Source organism: Eptatretus burgeri, chromosome 18 (genome assembly GCF_056783735.1).
Source record: "Eptatretus burgeri isolate ZD-2024b chromosome 18, Ebu_testis_v1, whole genome shotgun sequence".
NCBI classification, from domain to species: Eukaryota; Metazoa; Chordata; class Myxini; order Myxiniformes; family Myxinidae; genus Eptatretus; species Eptatretus burgeri.
The window spans coordinates 47,766,900-47,790,990 of NC_140978.1; the positions used below are offsets into that span (position 1 = coordinate 47,766,900).

A 24,091-nucleotide genomic window follows, 5' to 3' on the forward strand; every position below is an offset into this window, starting at 1 on the left:
AAATGAGGCATTATTGTCAAGATGTTGAAATTAAAGCAAAACAAGAAGAAACAGGTGGTAGAGTAAAGGAGGAGATTATTGAATGCATGAACATGTTATATTTACAGCGTGACAAAGTGCTGGAAGATCAAGCGATGAGGATACAGGTCCTTGAGACAAACCGGGAGGAGGTGAGTACAGTGAAGGTGAATCATGGCGAGTCTGGTTATGTGCATGATGCAAATGGGTGTTTGGCGAATTTAGGGGTGACAGACCGGGGGTTTCTTGGAGTGCCCAATGTGTGGAGTGAAAATGTAACTGAGTGTCTGCTGAGAGCAAGTAAACCGGAATGTATAAGAGTGGAGTGTGATGGTGAGTGAGAAAATGTTGCTCAGGCATTGACTCAGATCGGAGTAGCGGGTAGTTGGACAGACGAGAGACATGAGTCCCCCATGCACGGTACACCGTGTGGACCCGGAGGATTCGCCACAGCGTCGGTCCCTTATGGACCGGTGTATGGGATTCGAACCCTGGGAAGCCGTGCGGTGCAGCTCGCACCGTATGACGGCAAGAGCGACCTGAGGGCATACTTGGCGCAGTTCGATCACGTGTGTAGGGATAACGGTTGAGGCCCAAAGGTAGGATGCACCTTGCAGCAGCAATGCACAGTGTGGTGGCCATGGTTCTGACCACCCTTCCCCCTGGGGCCATTACACTGGAAGGCCTCCGTTTGGCGCTAAACAACCGATTCGGCATAGAACAGCAGAGCGAGCTTGTTAAAACTCAGCTTGTAAACCGAAAAAGGAAACCCCAGGAGTCCATTGTGGAATTGGCTCACGACATTCGCCGTGCAGTAGGGATTGCATATGTAGACATGGCAGCATCCGTGCAGGAAAGAATGGCGCTGGACCATTTCATCCAGGCCCTGTCGGACTCTGACTGTGGGGCTCAGCTGGCCATGTGGCGCCCACCCACCATGAGTCAGGTGGTTGATGCTGCAGCACGCTATGAAACGGCAAGGCCCCTGACTCGGGGAGGTGAGCGCCGCCCGGTAGCGGTGAGACTGGTGGGCTCTATGCGCAACAGTGGGTCCATGGAGGAGCCACCCCCGAAAGGAGGGTGGACCTGGTGGAAATGGTTCGGGGCATGGTAAACCGCCAGTTGGTGAGGTCTGGACCATGGCAGGTGGCTCCGATGATGGCACCCAGTAGGCCACCGATAAATGCTGAAACTCGGAATTACAGGGGGGGTGGGAATTCGGAGTATCGGAGGCATACACCTTATCAGGTAAGGTGTTGTAATTGTGGTCTGACAGGTCACCTGTCGCAGGACTGCAGAGCTCCACGCAGTGATAGACCGCTATCCAGGCCCACCAACTCCGTCCCATACGGACCGGATTAGTCAGCCCTCAACAACCCCACCAGGCCAGGGAAACTAGTATGTGCCGGCCATACAGGGCCATGTTCGGCTGTGGTAGATGGAAAAGTGTCCTCATCGATGCGACAGGTCATTTATTGTGGCCAAATTGGCATTGGTAGTTTGACAATTAGGTATAAAATTGCCGGCGTAGGAGTAGACGCTGTGGTGGACACAGGAGCAAGCGTCACAATCATCAGCCCTGTGATCCTTGATTTGAGCATAGACGGCTGGGATGATGTCTGCTGTCAGGAAAATCATAGCCTGCAGCTGGCTTCCGGGGCAACGGCTCTCATCATAGGGCGTGGTTTTGTGACCCTCAAGTTGGGTTCGTTAAAAAAGAGAGTAGAGGTTTGGGTGGCGGAGGTGTGCAACCCATGTCTATTAGGGTTGGATATGTTAACCGCCAGCGAATGTAAAATCCATCTGGCCCAGGGTATCATGCAGTTGGGTTTAGAAGAGCTGCCACTGGAGGGTGTGAGCACAGACGAGAAGGTGGACCTGAAGGCTCCCGATCCAGTGACCATTCCCCCGGGTGCCAAGGCGATAGTCCTGGCACGATGGCGGGCTCACCTAACCTGGCGGCAACCCTGTGGTCTGGTCGAGCAGCTGGTGGGGCAACCAATCCCAGGCTTAGTAATGGGCTGTATCCTTGTAAATACTGACGGGCCTGTGGTGGCCGTCAGGGTAATTAATGTTCGCACAGAACCACGCACAAAAGGATGGGGCACGAAGGTGGCAGACTGCACCCAGTTATTAATGCCGCAGAGGTGAGAGACGAGAACATCTGGCCGGATTGACCCCGGAGGGAATCTCTAGAATGTGAAAGGAATTGGCCCGATCCCATTTGCAAGATGGCTAACCGGAGTTGTGCAGATTTGGAGGAAACCCAACGGGAGGCCTTACACAAACTAATTAACCAGTATTGGGGAATCTTATCTTTGTTTCCCGAGGATATTGGACATACGGGCCTGGTGAAACATCAGATCCAATGAGGTCCAGCCTATTCGTCAGCCTGCCCGACGGCTCCCTTGGAGCAAGAGGGAGGAAGCTGATGAGCAGGTAGAAAAGATGCTGAATGCAGGTGTCATTGAGTCCTCAAAATCTTTGGATGTCACCTGTTGTGCTGGTTAAAAAGAAAGATGGGACCATGCGTTTCTGTGTGGACTATCGCCAGCTTAACAACGTGACACTCAAAGACTCCTATCACCTCTGCCGAGAATTGACGATACCCTCGATGCCGTTGCGGGCTCAAATTGGTTCTCAACTTTGGACTTCAAGAGCGGGTATTGGCAGGTGGAGATGGACAAGACAGGGAAGGAGAAAACGGCATTTTCTACAGGGAAGGGACTGTATCAGTTCACTGTGATGCCGTTTGGTTTGTCTAATGCCCCCACCACCTTTAAACGATTGATGGAACGTGTACTGGGCGGCATGCCATGGCAATCATGCCTGGTGTGCCTGGATGAAGTCCTGGTGCACGCTAAAACATTCCTCCAGGCTATAGCTAATTGGGACCAGGTGTTTGGGTGTCTCAAACAGGCAGGGTTAAAGTTGAGCCCAGAAAAATGTACCTTGTTTGCGAAGGAAGTGTCCTATCTCGGTCACGTGATAGGTCACGAGGGGGTGAAAACCGACCCAGGTAAAGTCAAGGGGGTTGAGGAGTGGCCCGTACCGAGCAACATCAAGGAGGTGCAGGGTTTTTTTGTGGACTCTGCTCCTACTACTGGCGCTTTGTGGCCAAATTTGCAGAGATAGCCAGGCCCCTTCACCGGCTTACGGAGAAGGGGACGAGGTTTAATTGGACACAGGAGTGCAATGATGCCTTCCTCAAACTGAAGGGGTGTTTAACATCCGCACCCATTATGGCATACCCCACTGATAATGGGACCTTTACCCTGTACATGGATGCGAGCCAGGAAGGATTGGATGCAGTTTTGTCTCAGACACAGAAGGGCGTGGAAAGAGTGATTGCGTATTACAGTCGGGCCATGAGCAAGCCCGAGCGAAATTACTGCATCACTCGCAAAGAGTTATTGGCTATGCTGTCTGCCATGAACCATTTCCACCTGTACTTGTGTGGGCGGAAATTTTTGGTTCGAACTGACCATTCCTTCTTGCAATGGCTCTTACGGTTCAAGGAACCCGAGGGCCAAATTGCAAGGTGGTTGGAAAAGTTGCAGCAGTACGATTTCAGTGTGACCCATGGAGCCGGTAAAGCTCATGGGAATGCCGATGCACTCTCGATGCCCTTGGCTGGGAGAAAAATGTAAATTCTGTACGTGACATGAGGACAGGTACCAATTGGCAGACCTCTCCCATAAGATCTTCACCCTTGCAGCCCGGGTGGCAGAGCAAGCCTTGCCACTAACCGCAGATGAGGAATTTGGAACGTTGGCTTGGAGTACATTTCCAGCGGGAAGATCCAGGATTAGGGCCGGTATAGGGGCAGGTAAGAGACCCAGTAGGGAGGAAGCCACCACCCTCGGAGCACGGACAAAGGCTAAATGGGCTCAGTGGAAGACCCTAGAATTGAAAAATAATATCTTGTATCGCAAGTTGGTGGAAATTCCCTCCGAAAGAACTTCCTGGCTAATTATAGTCCCAGACCAATTTAAAACCACCATTTTACAAGTTACATGGTACCAGCCCCGGCGGCCATTTGGGCAGGACAAAAACATCTCGGGACCACCGGAGGTTTTATTGGATGAATATGGGACGCGATATACAGGACTTGTGTCGAGCATGTGACACCTGTACTGCTAAAAAGCGACCGGCACAGAGGATGCGGGCCCCCCTTCAAATACACCAGGTGGGGGCTCCCCTTGAGCGGGTGGTTATGAACATTGTAGGACCACTGCCCTGCACCCGCCAGGGTAATAAAATATCCTCGTGGTCATGGACTATTTCACCAAGTGGCCGGAGACCTATGCGCTCCCCAATCAAGAAACTGGGGTTGTGGCACAGGCCTTTATGGAAGGTTTTGTATGCCGGCACGGGATTCCAGAAGAGTTGCACATCGACCAGATTCAAAATTTTGAAAGCCAATTATTAAAAGAGGTGTGCAGTCTCTTGTCAATTCAGAAAACAAGGACAACGCCCTCAAAACCTCAATCTGATGGGATGGTGGAAAGGTTCAACAGGACCTTAGTACAACAACTGACCATATTTACCACCACCCGTCAGGATGACTGGGACGAACATCTCCCGTATTTGTTGATGGCCCACAGAACTAGCCAGCACAGAGCCACCGCATGTGGCCAGCGTTGCTCATGTATTGGTGGGAGCTGCGGGCTCCCACTGACCTGCTATGCAGTCCATTGCCAGAACATCCTGATAAATCATCGGGGGAGGGCTACGCCCGTCATTTGGAGGAGGATATGGAATGGGTCCATGCCTTCGTGTGCCGGCAGCTCCATCTGGCGGGTGTAAAGATGAAGCACAGGTAAGACCATCGGAGCCAGGCGAGAAAATACACTCTGGGGATGAAGATTTGGTTCTTCAATCCCCAGAGACGAAAGGGCAAATGCCCAAAGCTTACGGCGCCATAATGGTTCAACCGTAATGACGCCACGGTTCATCCGAACTCCCATAGGTCGGCTCATCATCTTCACCTCGAGCTCCCATTGGCTGGAGCAGAGTTCGTCGATGATTGACGTTTGCAACCACATCCTGGAGAGAGCGGGGATGGGTTTCCCCTAAGGTCCATTCACCATTTGTTACCGTACCTCCCTTGAACTTTCCATGCTGAAAGAGACACAGAGATCGTACAAATTCCTTTTGACGACATAATATTGCATCGGTGGTAAGGATGAAGGTTGCTTCCAACATACGTAAATGAAACGAGCTCCGACCTTGGCTCAATATCCTGAACATATCTGCATTGTACTGGTCTGCACAGATAGGGTTGGCAACCAAGTGCTGTGCAATGGCAGATGAAGCAGGTACAGTGGCCAGTGGTTGCTGGATATTTCTACATGCTCGCACTGGTTGTGTTCTTATCCTCACAATCTTTCTTCGAATCGCCAAGGGGATGTGTTGTTTGATCCGATCAGCCAATCTTAGTGTTGTGCGGCCCACATAGTGAGCTTCGCATCGGCACTTAAACTCATAAATAACATTGCTGGTTTGTGAGGTGGGAAGTACATCCTTGTTGACTGACATCAGCAAATGGTGAGAGGTAAAGATTACTCGGGGTTGCACAGCCAGAAACGTGTTGGACACAATATGTTTGATTTGTACCTCAAACCTTCATGATGATTGCCCTTTCCAGGACATCCTGATACATTTGTCCGGACCAATCTTTTGTCGTGTTTAGAAACTTGTGTATGTATCTCTTAACTATATGCTCAGGATAACCAATCTCACCGAGTATATTCATGATTTTGTCAATTTCAGCAGGAAGATTACAAGCTGAACAAATCATCTGTTCTAAAACATCTGTGGATATTGATCAAGGCAATTTTGTTTCTCGTGAAGCTGAAGGAGTCACACCGAGTATACTGCCCTGTGAAAGTCGGGTTCTGGTAGACGGATGTTGTGAAACCAAGGTTGGATCCATCAACCAACACGTCCAAAAACGGTAACGTGTTCGACGATTCCAGCTCCGTGGTAAACTTCAGCGCTGGATGGAGAGAGTTGAGCCATGCCTGGAAATTGTCACATGCCTTCCGAGACTCAAACAAAGCAAAAATGTCATCAACATACCGATAGTATACAATGGGATAATCGACCCCTTGCCGACCAGTCAGTTTCTGCATTTCATGATAGCTTACAAAGATATTTGCAAGAGCTGGGCCTAATGCCTCAAGTCTTACATCACACTCTTCATCAGTCTCAATTTGCTTGCCACTGTTGTTGCCGATGAGCCTGTTCATTAGGCCTGGCTGATCGCTCCTCTTCAGTCCCTTTTTGTCGCTGCTGCTGTTGCCGCTGTGCCTGTTCATTGAGCCTGGCTGATCGCTCCTCTTCAGTCTCATTTTGTCGATGCTGCTTTTGCCACTGTGCCTGTTTATTTAGCCTGGCATGTGGCTCCTCTTCAGTCTCCTGTTGTCTCTGTGTTTTTGCTTAGCTGCAGCTGCCTTGGGACCAATGGAGCTCTTCCTTTTTTGGGGCATCTAATATCAGAGTCAAATTTTTATCAGAAACTTTGTAAACGTCCACCTGTCTGCCTTTGTCTTATTTTGATCAGGTTGTGAATAAAAAAGTCTCGACGTGGAAAATCAATCAATTGCGGCAGAAAAATTGAAATGGCCAAAAAAAAAGACTTTTTTCGGTTTTTTAAACATCTAAAGGCCCTGTCACACCTTGACGTTTTAGCCAGGAATGGCAATGTATAAAAATGCATGTAAAACGTTGGCGTACGCTGAAGTTTTGAGGTTTTTAAAAAAGTTTTGGTCATATTCATAATGTGTTGGTCGTATGCATAACGTATTAGTAACGGGCACAGAACGTTTTGTTGTGTTAAAGATAACTTATACCAATGAATGCTTAGCCTGTTGGCGGCGTTCACAACCTATGCCCAACGATAGTTTAACTTAGTCATAGCGCGCTGCACGTATTGCCGACGAACTCGTGGCGTTCTCTGTTAAAAACCTGCCGCACGCCGATTTAAATAATAACCGCTTGAAAATTGGAAGTGTCAACATCACAGTCACACCTTGATGATTTAGCCACCGTATGCCGACCGATGAAAAATGTGTCTAAAACTCTGGCACACGTCGAATACGGTATGGGTAAGTTGTGTATACGTTAGGAGCATGCTGAAAAACAATGAAGTACGCTGTCATATTCCGTGGTACGTCTAGTACGTCGTGAAATTTCAAGCATGCTGAAAATTTTACGACGTACTCGATGTATGGCTCACAAGTTCCGCATACGCTGGCATAAGTTCTTGGCACGCTCCGCGATCGTTGACACACATTGGACACACTTTACATGTAAGTTACTCCTAAGTCGAAACACGTCGAGGTAATGTTTAGCATACCCGAAACTTAATTTTTAACCTATGAGTAACGTGCTTTGAACCTATGAGTAGCGTGCTTTGACCCTATGAGTAGCGTGCTTTGACCCTATGAGTAGCGTGCTTTGACCCTATGAGTAGCGTGCTTTGAACCTATGTGTAACTTATCTCAAACGCACATCGTCGTATGTAGACGAATTTGATTGACGTCTTCCGGACGACCACAGAACTTGCTGAACGTGTTTCTAACTTACATCTACCGTATAATGGCGATTTGGCAGTGTTTAGGGGAATTGGTATATACAAATGGGCTTCACAAGAGGAACCCGTCAGTGTTCCAGACTCCATGTTGAGTAGATGTCAATGTCAGTCGTATCAGTAGTAGTAGTAGTAGTAGTAGTAGTAGTAGTAGTAGTAGTAGTAGTAGGTGAGCGTGTCAATAGTAGTAGTAGTAGTAGTAGTAGTAGTAGTAGTATTGGTAGTAGAAAAATGTCCATGTCAGGAGTAGTAGGTGAGCGTGATGGGGAGGGTGTGGGTGATGATGGATGCTCGTTGCGTCCACGAATAGGAGACTACTTTGCACCATTGTTCGATGTTCTTTCCGGCTAATTTTTTTTTTCTCATTCCCACAATGAACTATTTTTTTGTTTCGTTTTAAAAGCATTCAAAACGACTTGGACAAATGCATAATGTACTAGTAATGAACACAGAACGCTTCAATAAGTTATACATAAGTTCTACCGACGATTGATTAGCGTGTTTTAGGCGTCCAAAACCTATGCCCAACGGTAGTCTAACGTATGCATAGCGTGTCAGCGTATCGTTGACGATTACATGAGGTTTTCTATTCATACGCTGCAACTTAACTTTTAATAAATGCCTGTCACTCGCCTATTGTTTTTGGACGCTGGTGCTCGGCAATTGAAATAGTTTCCATTGAACGAGTTAAATCGCTTCCACTGGACGATTGAAATGATTCACACTAAACGATTTAAATAAATGGCTGTCACTAGCCGATTGTTTTTGTACACTGGTGCTCGGCAATTGAAATTGTTTTCATTGAATGAGTTAAATCGACGTATGACGTGTTTCGACGTATGAGGAACTGTCAAGTAACGTGTTGTGAAGTGTGAACAACGTTCGTGTAGCGTGCTTAAGGCCCGGTCACACCTTGACGTTTTAGCCAGCGATGGCAACGTATTAAAATGTATGTAAAACGCTGGCTTACGTTGAACATTTGATGTTTTTTTTTAAGATTCGGACGTATTCATAGCGACTTGGTCTTATGTATAACGCATTGGTAACGGACACAGAATGTTTCGTTGTGTTATAGATAACTTATGCCAACGAATGCTGAACCTGTTGTCGGCCTACACAACCGATGCCCAACGATAGTCTAACTTAGGCATAGCGCGTTGCACACATCGCCGACGATGTCGTGACGTAGCCTATTAAAAGGCTGACGCACAACGATTCGAATCATAACTGCCGTAGAAATGGAAGTGACAACATCGCGGTCACACCTTGGCGATCTTGCCAGCATATGCCGACCTAAGAAAAATGTGTCTAAAACGTTGGGGCACGTCAAATATGGTATGAGTAAGTTTGGTATACGTCAGTAGAACGCTAAAGTACGCTATCATACGTCGTAGTAAGTAGAGTACGTCAAGAAATTTTAAACATGTTCAAAATTGTTGGACGTACTTGGCGTATGACACACGTTCCGCATGCGATGGGGATAAGTTTTACACACGATATGTGGACGCTTACACACGTCCACAAACGCTACTTATAAGCTACTCATAAGTCGAAACACGTCGCGGTAATGTCTTTTTTTACGCGAAACTTATTTCTAACTTATGTTTGACGTGCTTTGAACCAATTCTTTACGTAGTCCCAACACACATCGACGTATGTAGATGTATTCCAATGACGTCTTCCGGTCGACAAAAAAAAATAAATGAACGTGTTTCTAGCTTACAACTGCCATATAAAGACGTGTTCCCAGCGGTTTTGGGAATTGGTATATAAAAATGCTGCTCATAAAAGGGGAACCCAACAGTGTTTTCGAGTCCTTTTTGAGTTGATGTCCATGTCAGCAGTAACAGTATCAGTATCAGTATCAGTATTAGTAGTAGTTTGTTCATGTTGGCAGTAGTAGGCGAGCGTGAGGGGGAGGGTGTGGGTTATGATGGATCGTCCTTGCGTCCGTGTGTCCACGGGTAGGAGACATCTTTTCACCATTGTTCGAAGTTCTTCGCAGCTAATTTTTATGGGGCTTTTTCAACAATGAGCCATAGCTTGTTTTTACGATTTAGGTCTATTCATAACGGGTTGGACAAATGCACAATGAACTAATAATGTGCATAGAGCGCTTTGATTACTTATAGATACGATATACCAACGAATAATTATAGTGAAGCCGGCGTTCACAAACTATGCCCAACGATAGCCTAACATATCCATATCGTGCGGCAGTTTATCTTTGCCGGTGACGTGGGGTTTGCTATTCATAGGCTGCCACTCAACGATTTAAATGGCTGCATCTCCACTATTGAAAGTAGACGCTTGCGCTCAACAATTGGATTTTTTTTACACTCAACGACTTTTAAACGGTACCACTCAGCTATTTTCATTGTTTACAATGAACGATTTAAATTGCTGTCACTCGCCTTTGTTTTTTGACGCTGGCGCTCGGAAATTTTAATCGTTTCTATTGAACGTGCTAAATCGCTCAAATTCCACTATTGAAAGTAGACGCTTGCGCTCAACAATTGGATTTTTTTTTACACTCACCGACTTTTAAACGGTACCACTCAACTATTTTCATTGTTTACAATGAACGATTTAAATTGCTCTCACTCGCCTTTGTTTTTTGACGCTGGGGTTTTGAAATTTGAAGCGTTTCTTCTGAACGTGTTAAAACGCTCAAACTCGACTATTTTAAATAGACGCTGCCGATGGACAATTGGAATCATAGCCAAGCTAGACATCGAAGTGTGAACATCCTCATCATGCCGAAGAAAAGTTTGAAGAATGCTGCAAATAAGTGTCCTGGCCGTGGCCGTGGACGCTGACGCAAGGACGATCCATTATACTGACGTCTTTCAGCCTATGAGTAACTTAAAAGTAACGTCTGTCGATGTGTGGCAACGATCGCGTAACGTGCCAACAACACGTTAATCATAGGTTAGAAATAAGTTTCGGGTACACTAAACATTACCTCGGCGTGTCTCAACTTATGATTAACTTACAAGTAGCATGTGTTGACGTCTGTCAACGATCGCAGACCGTGCATGCAACTTGTGGCCAGCGTAGCGGAACGTGCGAGTCATACGCCGGCATACGTCGTGAAATTTCAAGCATGAAAAAATTTGAGGACAACCAAAAAGTACAACGTTTAAAGCCAGCGTACAACGACGTATGGCAGTGTTTTTCAGCGTGCTCTCAATGTTATCAAAACTTACCCATAACGTATTCAATGTGTGCCAGCGTTTTAGAAAAAAAATTCAAAAATCGGCATACGTTGGCTAAAACGTCAAGGTGTGACCGGGCCTTAAAAAAACGTTACTCATAGGTTTGGAATAAGTTTCGGGTACGCTAAACATTACCTTGACGCGTTTCGACTTATGAGCAACTTAAAAGTAACGTGTGTCGACGTGTGTCAACGATTGCATATCGTGCCTACAAATTATAGCCAGCGTAGCGGAACGTGTGAGTCATATGCCGGCATACGTCGTAAAATTTCAAGCATGAAAAAAATTGAGGAAAACCCAAAAGTACAACGTTTAACGCCAGCGTACTATGACGTATGGCAGTGTTTTTCAGCGTGCTCTTAAAGTATTCGACGTGTACCAGCGTTTTAGACAAATTTTTCATAAATCAGCATACGCTGGCTAAATCGTCAAGGTGTGACAGGGACTTTAGGTGTGTGAAAGTACTTCTGAGACGTGCTGATTCCGAATATGCCTATATTTTTGCTCTGTGAAGTGTAGTTCTCGAGTTATAAGACGACAAACAAACAAACACGACTACTATATATATATATATATATATATATATATATATATATATATATATATATATATATATATATATATATATATATATATATATATATATATATATATATATATATCAGAAGATATATACTAGCTGAATGCACCCGGCATTGCCCAGGTTATTTTTGAATGAATTTAATCTTCTGTACATCGGTCTGACACGAGCAGAGTATCAGTTCCCTATTGGGCCACGGCAGTCATAGCCTCAGGGGGTTGGTGAGAGGGAAATAAAAAACACCTCGGAAACAAAAAATGTCGGGACGGGCTCCGGGAAGGTTATAGGCGAGGTGGCGAGGCCCCTGGGCCGGGGGGGGAGGGGGGGTTTAGACGGTAGTTTATATTTAATGGGATTTTACGGTCAAGGCCATCATAATCAATTTTAACAGTGGCCGCGGCTTTAAAATCCCATTAAATATAAACTGCCGTCTAAAATCCCCCCTCCCCCCACCAGCCGAGGGGCCTCGCCACCTAGCCTATAACCTTCCTGGGGCTCGTCCCGACATTTGTTGTTTCAGAGGTTTCCTCCTATCTTTCAGCGTTAAGGAGATTAGCGTGTGCAGATGAACAAACAAACAAACAAACAAAAACTTCAATTTATACACACACACACACACACACACACACACACACACACACACACACACACACACACACACACACACACACACACACACACACACACACACACACACACACACTCTTGTGCGATTTATTCCACTGTAGATGTGGTCTGTACTAACAAAACGTGTTATTAACAGGTGTGTGTGGCATCACACACTCTAGTTTGCACAAAATACTATGTTTCAAATGAAAAAATTGAATAAAAAAATTCCTGCGGCTACCCAACTAGACTTTGTCCCACGAACCTGTATCCCACACTTACTGCCGTGGGTGCACAACAAGGGAACGGATGGACTTCTTATGGTTGGTGAGTGTAGCACGAGATTTTCCTGCAGCAATATCCCAGAGTCGCACTGTGCAATCATGACTTCCTGCACAGAACCACAGCCAAACAACAAGTCCATTGTCTTTTGACCAGAAAGCGATACTGATGGAGCAATCATCAACACCAGATTGCCTCGTAACGTCAAGGATGAAAATAATGAAAATGGCATTGGCGAACAGCACTTTTACTGCTGCAAATAACAAACATGGGATGCCAAGAGAAAAACCCATGAGTGTTCGAAGAAAGGCCAAGGGTGTGGAGGTGGGGGGTTGGGGTGATGGAAGATAACAGATATAACTTGGAGTGAGATTTGATGAATGCCAGTGTAGCATACCAGTGATGACCTGGGGTTCAACAGCTTGGCACTTCACATCTGCCACAGTGTTGGTGTGTCCAGTAAGTGTATGCACGTTAGCCTTGGTGCGGATGTCCCAGATCTAGAGTGCAAAACAAAATATTACACGCTCAGGGGTGGGAGGACAAGTTGCAATTAATAAATTGATATATTTTAGATTGCGCTGAAACCCCCACATGACAAATAAATAGGACAGAAAAAACTACTATCTGGAAAGTTAATAGAACACAATATCCTGCAGTGTTGAGAAAAAGGATATAGGAAGTTTCTTTTCAACTCTTGCTTTGCATTTCTGGGCATTATCTACACTAGCTTTGTTCGTAAAAATTGAATAACAGGCATAATGGTAACCATACAAACCCAATATATCGGATGGAACAGTGCAGAGATAAACCGTCCGCCAAAACTGACGATTTTGGAATGACCTTTGAGAAAAAGATGCACTTGAACAAATATTTTTTGGACGAAGTTAGTTCTGTCGTTGCATCGCTCGGCACCACCATTTTGTCTGAATCTAACTGTTACTGCACCCGCAGAGCATGTGGCAAATTTGATTGGTTGAGATGGCACACAATTTTGTCCAGGTACTGCTTCACTGAAGGTTTTTGGAAGTGCAAACAAGGCGAGTTGTCTTCTACAGTGTTAAAGTATATAATTCAGTTGAAACTAAATATGTTTTGAAGGTTGGAGATAAAACAACAAAACAATGAATTGATATCTGTTATCTTCCAAAGAAATTGACTCAGAAGTTTACAATCGCTGATGCACCCCTTTTTTGCACCACCTTATTGTACACATTAAATTAGTTCTTCATGCTTGTTTGTGTCCTTTATGTTAATAAAACAGTAAGTTTCCTGCTTGAAATGATTTTCAATTTTGATTGACTGCCAAACAAACAATTTTGATTGACTGCAATTGCTTTATTGAGAGTGCGTATGTGCACTCTGCAAGAGACGCCGTACAATTTGCCAAACTCAGAGCCAAAGTAATGCAAAACTGCAGATTCGTGTTACGATTCGTGTTTTTTAGTGTTCAAAATATATTGTTGCGGGCCAGGGGTCGGGGGCAAGAACGACCACTAGGTGGGGAAAGCTACATCGTCTCCACCAGACTCCCTGGAATTGGAGGCCGTCGCTCCGGATAATTCCATGACGAGGCGAGTCGCTGGCTGACCGTGGTCACCAATATTTCAACAGCGTAGCGTAGGGTCTATTTGTCTATAAACAATTTACCTAATTAACTCCGCGATTTCGACAACCAGGGAAACCACGCCCTAGGCACGTCTTGCTCGAACTGGTCACTCAACCGACTACCAATTCCGGTTCGAGTGCAGCCGAGCGGAAACTGCCAAAGCCGTGCCGGCTGGAATGAACGGATTATCGGGGATAAAACCCCGTCGAAACTCAGATCCAAACCATGCTGGACCAATGCAAGAAGAGACGGAAACGGACTGGGGACATTTCTGTGAGATTTATTTACAGCAAATGAAGACACAAAGCAAGACTTAGCGTGAATATGCAAACAAAGAATATTTACAATGATCCAAAAACACTTATTCAGTTCTACTTACAAGACGGGCCCACACGCAGACACACACACAAATGAAAATAAACCCAGAGTTCTTTATTGGATCCTCGCAGCCGAGGAGAGAGACGAGCTGGGGGTCAGAGTCCAGATAGGTACCTGACCGTCGGAGGAAGGGGGTGCTCCGCGATGCGGCACCTGACAAAGGTCGTTGGTTTGGTCCCCAGTCGCACGTGTGGGACTCGTGGTTCATGGTGGAGCTCGGGTGGTGAATAGCGGGGTCCATGGAGGGGGTCAGGGTCGCTCTTTCCTTTCCTTGTAGAGGGCCAGCAGAGACACGTTCGCCACCTTCCCGACCTTCTGCTCAACCCTCCACTTCAAAAGAACTGCACGCTCAACAACAACCCCATCGAAAACCTCCGGACAAACTTCGTAAGAACCCCTTCATAGCAACGCCAAAAAAACCACCGCTTCAGAGAGTCTCGAGAATTTATGGACCTCCCTCAAAGGAGGCGGGGCTCGCTCGAACAGACGTCATTCCCCGCCCTGATTGGGTAGGCTCCCATGGACTCGCCCTTCCTGGGCAGGGTTTCGGCCTCTGCCGGGAAGCCCCACCCTCTCTTCCATGCGGTTTCGTACTTGTCGAGCAACAGTATCAATGTTGCAAAGGTCGTCGTGAAAGAGTTACAACGTTTCTGGGAGCCGAGAAACCGGAACCGCGAGATCTTGCCTTGGCACGTCAGGGTGCGAGAAGGCAGCTGGTTGGTGATGGATCGTGATGGGCCGAGGGGTCATGCAGATGGGATGGTTGTTACAAGGCTTGTTAGATGTAACAACCAACTAAAATAAATCGCAATGCATGCCTTTGATTCTCCCACTAGACAAAAGGAAGGGGGTCTGACTACACACATACTTAACGACATAACTGACTTTTGGGACATATTATATCTATGTTGAATGCAAATGGTTTCCAGATCCGTAACAATATATTCAATTGAAATCAAGTGGAGCAGTTCTTCGATCCTATAAATAGAATGACAGACAGATAGATAGAATGAACCAACTGCTTAACCCCATTTGCGCTACACACACGGGATTAAAAAAAAAAAGACAAACTAGAACTGCCACTTTATAACTGCTGGCAGTGATGACCGGGTACCCAGTCCGTCCGCCTTTGATACAACATGGGACTTTCTGCAGATGACAGTCGCAAAGTTCCGCATTGAAAGGATAAGCGGTGCCAGAGAAAACATTATTTAATAGTGATACAAACACAGGCCTGCTTCGAGAGGGCGCGGAACAGACGAGTTACGAACCGGGCAGCACAAAGCATTCAATTTCGTTATTACTGGCTTCCAGATTCAAATAATTAAATAATTCTGGCTCCCAAACCGCGTGACCGATCAGGTTGAAATTTTAAACTTTTGTTTCGCATGTCACCTGAATTATAAATGTGAAGTTTCGCATATATAGAGGCAGCGGTTCCAGAGTAAACATTAATTAATATTTATCCTTAAATCCAAGATGGCGGCCAAACCATGTGACTTGTGATGTCATAATTTGCACCACGTGTGCAAACACGATGGTGGATGATAACTGCAAATTTCGCTTCTCCAGGTTAAGCAGTTCCAGAGAAAACATTATTTAATATTTTTCTTAAAACCAACATGGCTGCCAAACCCTGGGCCCGATCCCGTTGAAATTTCAAACCCTCATTCCGCATGAGCGTTCCACCATAAACTTGATGTTTCACATTTATTGGTGCAGTAGTTCCAGAGTAAACATTAATTAATATTTTTCCTTCAATCCAATATGGCTGCCAAACGTTGCATCGTACCTCAAAAGGGGGTGAGAACTTTTTATTCGTCATGGAGAGGCGGTCATAGTGGTGGAGTTTCGCCTGGATCTGTTTAGCCGTTTCAGAGAAAAAGACGTTTGAAGATATTGTTTTTCAATCCAAGATGGCTGACGAACCATGTGACCTATGACATCAGAAATTTACATTCTGCTTCCAACTGGGTATTGGAACACGTTTGTGAAGTTTCGTGTTAATCGGTAAAGGTGCGTTTTTCTATCCAAGATGGCCGCCAAACCATGTGACATGTGACGTCATAATTTTTACCATGCGTGCATACTGCCTTCTAGACGATAATTACAAATTTTCGATTCGTTTGGTTAAGCGGTTACAGAGAAAACATTATTTAATATTTTTCTTAAATCCAAGATGGCGGCCAAACCATGTGACTTATCAATTCGAAATTAACAAACTTATATCGCCTTCCTGTCCCGAATACAGTTCTGAAATCTCCCCTTCATTGGGTCAACGCTTCTGGAGAAGAAGATGTTTGAAGGTTTTCGGGTTTTTTCAAGATGGCCACCAAACCATGTGACCGATCAAGAACAAATTAACAAACTTGAGAAAGGACCTCATGGGGAATATATGTGTGAAGTTTCGTCTTAATCTATCTTGCCCTTCTGGAGAAGAAGATTTTTAAAATTTATTCATTTTCAATCCAAGATGGCTGCCGAACCTTGTGACCTATGATATCATAAATTTAAATTCTGCTTTCCATCGTCGACCCGAGCAAGTGTGTGAAGTTTCGTGTAAATCGGATAAGGTCTATTTTTCTATCCAAGATGGCCGCCAAACCATGTGACTTCTGAGGTAAAATTTTTTTACCATGTATGCAGACTTAAGGGAGGAAGGCACTTGCAAATTTTCGCTTCGATGGCTTATGAAATTCCAGAGAAAACATTATTTAATATTTTTCTTAAATCCAACATGGCGGCCAAACCATGTGACCTATCACTTCGAAATTAACAAACTTGCATCGCATACATGTCACGAATATAGTTCTGAAATCTGGCCTTCATTGGACCAGCGCTTCTGGAGAAGATGTTTGAAGGTTTTAGGGTTTTTTCAAGATGGCCGCCAAACCATGTGACATATCAACAACAAATTAACAAACTTGAAAGAGGACCTCAGGGGGAATGTACCTGTAAAGTTTCGCCTTAATCTGTCCAGCCCTTCTGGAGAAGAAGATTTTTTTAAAAAAACACTAAAAAACAAGATGGCGGCCACCACGTCATCGATGACGTAAAAAAAAACATTTTTGACGATGAATTTTGGTGTAGATGATGCTCAGAATTTTTCAGATTTTTCCTATATGGCGTTCTACTTGACGAATTTTCACCGGTGTATTGCTTCACTTCTGACGTCAAGAAAAATCACACGTGTTCCCCATAGGGAGCTTAATAAAATTCATGAAGCGAAAACATTTTTACCCTAGAAAGTTTCAGAGATACAGAGGTCCAAAGTTTTTCGGTTTTTTCAAGATGGCGCCCGCACCACGTGACCAATGACGTCATAATTATAACGCGATTGTGCTATCAAAAAAGATACATACTATGGCGAAAATTTCCTGTCGATCGGACTTAGCGTCCCAGAGAAAATGATTTTTAAAGCGAAAAAGGGTGCAAAATGCCGGCGGAATAATAATAATAATAATAACTAGAACTGCCACTTTATAACTGCTGGCAGTGATGACCGGGTACCCAGTCCGTCCGCCTTTGATACAACATGGGACTTTCTGCAGATGACAGTCGCAAAGTTCCGCATTGAAAGGATAAGCGGTGCCAGAGAAAACATTATTTAATAGTGATACAAACACAGGCCTGCTTCGAGAGGGCGCGGAACAGACGAGTTACGAACCGGGCAGCACAAAGCGTTCAATTTCGTTATTACTGGCTTCCAGATTCAAATAATTAAATAATTCTGGCTTCCAAACCGCGTGACCGATCAGGTTGAAATTTTAAACTTTTGTTTCGCATGTCACCTGAATTATAAATGTGAAGTTTCGCATATATAGAAGCAGCGGTTCCAGAGTAAACATTAATTAATATTTATCCTTCAATCCAAGATGGCGGCCAAACCATGTGACTTGTGATGTCATAATTTGCACCACGTGTGCAAACACGATGGTGGATGATAACTGCAAATTTTCGCTTCTCCAGGTTAAGCAGTTCCAGAGAAAACATTATTTAATATTTTTCTTAAAACCAACATGGCTGCCAAACCCTGGGCCCGATCCTGTTGAAATTTCAAATCCTCATTCCGCATGAGCGTTCCACCATAAACTTGATGTTTCACATTTATTGATGCAGTAGTTCAAGAGTAAACATTAATTAATATTTTTCCTTCAATCCAATATGGCTGCCAAACGTTGCCATTGCCTCAAAAGGGGTGAGAACTTTTTATTCGTCATGGAGAGGCGGTCATAGTGGTCGAGTTTCGTCTGGATCTGTTCAGCCGTTTCAGAGAAAAAGACGTTTGAAGATATTGTTTTTCAATCCAAGATGGCTGACGAACCATGTGACCTATGACATCAGAAATTTACATTCTGCTTCCAACTGGGTATTGGAACACGTTTGTGAAGTTTCGTGTTAATCGGTAAAGGTGCGTTTTTCTATCCAAGATGGCCGCCAAACCATGTGACGTGTGATGTCATAATTTTTACCATGCGTGCATACACGATGGTAGATGATAATTACAAATTTTCGATTCGTTTGGTTCAGCGGTTCCAGAGAAAACATTATTTAATATTTTTCTTAAATCCAAGATGGCGGCCAAACCGTCTAACGTATCAATTCGAAATTAACAAATTTATATCGGCTACGTGTCCCGAATATAGTTCTGAAATCTCCCCTTCATCCGACCAGCGCTTCTGGAGAAGAAGATGTTTGAAGGTTTTAGGGTTTTTTCAAGATGGCCGCCGAACCATGTGACCGATCAAGAACAAATTAACAAACTTGAGAAAGGACCTCATGGGGAATATATGTGTGAAGTTTCGTCTTCATCTGTCTTGCCCTTCTGGAGAAGAAGATTTTTAAAATTTATTCATTTTCAATCCAAGATGGCTGCCGAACCTTGTGACCTATGATATCATAAATTTAAATTCTGCTTTCCATCGTCGACCCGAACAAGTGTGTGAAGTTTCGTGTAAATCGGATAAAGTCTATTTTTCTATCCAAGATGGCCGCCAAACCATGTGACTTCTGAGGTAAAATTTTTTTACCATGTATGCAGACTTGAGGGAGGAAGGCACTTGCAAATTTTAAACCGATGGCTTGTGAAATTCCAGAGAAAAGATTATTTAATATTTTTCTTAAATCCAACATGGCGGCCAAACCATGTGACCTATCACTTTGAAATTAACAAACTTGCATCGCATACATGTCACGAATATAGTTCTGAAATCTCGCCTTCATTGGACCAGCGCTTCTGGAGAAGAAGATGTTTGAAGGTTTTAAGGTTTTTTCAAGATGGCCGCCAAACCATGTGACGTATCAACAACAAATTAACAAACTTGAAAGAGGACCTCAGGGGGAATGTACCTGTAAAGTTTCGCCCCAATCTGCACAGCCGTTCTGGAGAAGAAGATTTTTTAAAAAAAAACACTAAAAAACAAGATGGCGGCCGAATTACGTCATCGATGACGTCAAAAATAACATTTTTGACGATGAATTTTGTCGTAGATGACGCTCAAAATTTTTCAGATTTTTCCTATATGGCGTTCTACTTGACGAATTTTCACCGGTATATCGCTTCACCTATGACGTCACGAAAAATCACATGTATTCCCCATAGTCAGTTTAGTAAAATGTATTAAACGAAAAATTTTTCCATTGCACGGTTTCCGAGATACAGAGGTCCAAACTTTATCGTTTTTTTCAAGATGGCGCCCGCACCACGTGACCAATGACGTCATAATTATAACGTGATTGTGCTATCAAAAAAGATACATACTACGGTGAAAATTTCGTGTCGATCGGACTTTGCGTTCCTGAGAAAATGATTTTTAAAGCGAAAACAGGCCGCAAAATGCCGGCGGAAAAATAATAATAATAAATAAACATAAGAAAAACAATAGGGTACCCTGTACTGACAGGGTACCCTAACTAGAACTGCCACTTTATAACTGCTGGCAGTGATGACCGGGTACCCAGTCCGTCCGCCTTTGATACAACATGGGACTTTCTGCAGATGACTGTCGCAAAGTTTCGCATTCATGGGGAAAGTGGTTCCAGAAAAAACATTATTGAAGAGTGATGCAAACAGAGGCATGCTTCGATATGGCGTGGGACTGAAGAGCTGCGAACCGGGCAGCAAAAAGCGTTCAATTTCCTTATTACTGGCGAACAGATTCAAATAATTAAATAATTCTGGCTGCCAAACCGTGTGACCGATCAGGTTGAAATTTTAAACTTTTGTTTCTCATGTCGGCTAAATTAGAAATTTGAAGTTTCGTATATATAGAAGCAGTGGTTCCAGAGTAAACATTAATTAATATTTATCCTTCAATCCAAGATGGCGGCCAAACCATGTAACTTGTGATGTAATAATTTTCACCACATGTGTAAACACAATCCTAGACGATAAGTGCAAATTTTCGCTTCGCTAGGTTAAGCAGTTCCAGAGAAAACATTATTTAATATTTTCTTAAAACCAACATGGCTGCCAAACCCTGGGCCCAATCCCGTTGAAATTTCAAACCCTCATTCCGCATGACTGTTGCACCATAAAGGTGATGTTTCACATTTATTGATGCAGTAGTACCAGAGTAAACATTAATTAATATTTTTCCTTCAATCCAATATGGCTGCTAAACGTTGCATCGTACCTCAAAAGGGGGTGAGAACTTTTTATTCGTCATGGAGAGGCGGTCATAGTGGTCGAGTTTCGCCTGGATCTGTTCAGCCGTTTCAGAGAAAAAGACGTTTGAAGATATTGTTTTTCAATCCAAGATGGCTGACGAACCATGTGACCTATGACATCAGAAATTTAAATTCTGCTTCCAACTGGGTATTGGAACACGTTTGTGAGGTGTCGTGTTAAGTTGTCGGTAAAGGTGCGTTTTTCTATCCAAGATGGCCGCCAAACCATGTGACGTGTGACGTCATAATTTTTATCAGGCGTGCATACTGCCCTCTCGATGATAATTACAAATTTTCGATTCGTTTGGTTAAGCGGTTCCAGAGAAAACATTATTTAATATTTTTCTTAAATCCAAGATGGCGGCCAAACCATGTGACTTATCAATTCGAAATTAACAAACTTATATCGACTTACTCTCCCGAATATAGTTCTGAAATCTCGCCTTCATTGGACCAGCGCTTTTGGAGAAGAAGATGTTTGAAGGTTTTAGGGTTTTTTCAAGATGGCCGCCAAACCATGTGACCGATCAAGAAGAAATTAACAAACTTGAGAAAGGACCTCATGGGGAATATATGTGTGAAGTTTCGTCTTAATCTATCTTGCCCTTCTGGAGAAGAAGATTTTTAAAATTTATTCATTTTCAATCCAAGATGGCTGCCGAAACTTGTGACCTATGATATCATAAATTTAAATTCTGCTTTCCATCGTCGACCCGAACAAGTGTGTGAAGTTTCGTGAAAATCGGATAAGGTCTATTTTTCCATCCAAGATGGCCGCCAAACCATGTGACTTCTGAGGTAAAATTTTTTTACCATGTATGCAGACTTGAGGGAGGAAGGCAATTGCAAATTTTCACTTCGATGGCTTATGAAATACCAGAGAAAACATTATTTAATATTTTTCTTAAATCCAACATGGCGGCCAAACCATGTGACCTATCACTTTGCAATTAACAAACTTGCATCGCATACATATCCCGAATATAGTTGTGAAATCTCGCCTTCATGGGACCAGCGCTTCTGGAGAAGAAGATGTTTGAAGGTTTTAGGGTTTTTTCAAGATGGCCGCCAAACCATGTGACGTATCAACAACAAATTAACAAACTTGAAAGAGGACCTCAGGGGGAATGTGCCTGTAAAGTTTCGCCTTAATCTGTCCAGCCCTTCTGGAGAAGAAGATTTTTTTAAAAAAAATTTTCAAAACAACATGGCGGCCAAATTACGTCACCGATGACGACAAAATATTTTTTTTCTACGATGAATTTTTGTGTAGATGACGCTCAAGAAATTTCAAATTTTTGCCATGTGGCGTTCTACTTGACGAATTTTCACTGGGATACCTCTTCACCGATGACGTCACGAAAAATCACACGTATTCCCGAGAGGGAGCTTGTTAAAATGTATGAAGCGAAATTTTTTTTACCCTAGAAGATTTCAGAGATACAGAGCTCCAAAGTTTTTCTGTTTTTTCAAGATGGCGCCCGTACCATGTGACCTATGACGTCATAATTATCAATTATGTATGCTATCAAAAAAGATACATATTTGGTGAAAATTTTGTGTCGATTGGTCTTACCATTTCTGAGAAAATGGCATTTAAAGCGAAAAAATTTTGAAATTTTGCAAATTTACGGCGGAAGAAAAATAATAATAATAAACAGAAGAAAAACAATAGGTTATCCAGTCCATTTGACTGGATACCCTAACTAGAACTGCCACTTTATAACTGCTGGCAGTGATGACCGGGTACCCAGTCCGCGTCCGCCTTTGACTCAACGTGAGACTTAAATCATAGTCGCAATTTTCGCATTGAAAGGATAAGCGTTGCCAGAGAAAACATTATTTAATAGTGATACAAACACAGGCCTGCTTCGAGACGGCACGGAACAGACGAGTTACGAACCAGGCAGCACAAAACGTTCAATTTCGTTATTACTGGCGACCAGATTGAAATAATTAAATAATTCTGGCTGCCAAACCACACGGCCGATCAGGTTGAAATTTTAAACTTTTGTTTCACATGTAGCCTAAATTATAAATATGAAGTTTCGCATATATAGAAGTAGTGGTTCCAGAGTAAACATGAATTAATATTTATCCTTCAATCTAAGATGGCGGCCAAACCATGTGACTTGTGACCTCATAATTTTTACCATGTATGCAGATATCATGGAGGATGACAGACGCAAATTTTCGCATCGCTAGGTTAAGCAGTTCCAGAGAAAACATTATTTAATATTTTTCTTAAAACCAACATGGCTGCCAAACCCTGGGCCCGATCCCGTTGAAATTTCAAACCCTCATTCCGCATGACTCTTCCACCATAAGGGTGATGTTTCACATTTATTGATGCAGTAGTTCCAGAGTAAACATTAATTAATATTTTTCCTTCAATCCACTATGGCTGCCAAACGTTGCGTCGTACCTCAAAAGGGGGTGAGAACTTTTTATTCGTCATGGAGAGGCGGTCATAGTGGTGGAGTTTCGCCTGGATCTGTTTCGTGGTTTCAGAGAAAAAGACGTTTAAAGATATTATTTTTCAATCCAAGATGGCTGACGAACCATGTGACCTATGACATCACAAATTTATATTCTGCATCCAACTTGGTATTGGAACACGTTTGTGAAGTTTCGTGTAAATCGGTAAAGGTGCGTTTTCTATCCAAGATGGCCGCCAAACCACGTGACGTGTGATGTCATAATTTTTACCAAGCGTGCATACTGCCTGCTAGATGATAATTACAAATTTTCGATTCGTTTGGTTAAGCGGTTCCAGAGAAAACATTATTTAATATTTTTCTTAAATCCAAGATGGCGGCCAAACCATGTGACTTATCAATTCGAAATTAACAAACTTATATCGCCTTCCTGTCCCGAATATAGTTCTGAAATCTCCCCTTCATTGGGCCAACGCTTCTGGAGAAGAAGATGTTTGAAGGTTTTCGGGTTTTTTCAAGATGGCCGCCAAACCATGTGACCGATCAAGAACAAATTAACAAACTTGAGAAAGGACCTCATGGGGAATATATGTGTGAAGTTTCGTCTTCATCTGTCTTGCCCTTCTGGAGAAGAAGATTTTTAAAATTTATTCATTTTCAATCCAAGATGGCTGCCGAACCTTGTGACCTATGATA

At 43.7% G+C, this 24,091-nt stretch overlaps 1 protein-coding gene across 6 annotated transcripts in view; it reads right to left on the reverse strand.

Moving 5' to 3' along the window:
* PLRG1 (pleiotropic regulator 1) overlaps positions 1-24,091 on the reverse strand; it is a 204,895-nt gene that overhangs the window by 42,797 nt on the left and 138,007 nt on the right. For all 6 annotated transcript variants that reach the window (XR_015053148.1, XM_085863551.1, XM_085863547.1 and 3 more), the window contains 2 exons: positions 12,699-12,801; positions 12,302-12,410 (listed from right to left, as the gene is read on the reverse strand). Coding sequence is in view for 5 of the 6 variants with exons in the window: in XM_085863551.1 (XP_085719677.1) it covers positions 12,302-12,410; positions 12,699-12,801 (212 nt within the window). In the remaining variant the exon portion in view is untranslated. The remainder of the gene's footprint in view (positions 1-12,301; positions 12,411-12,698; positions 12,802-24,091) is intronic.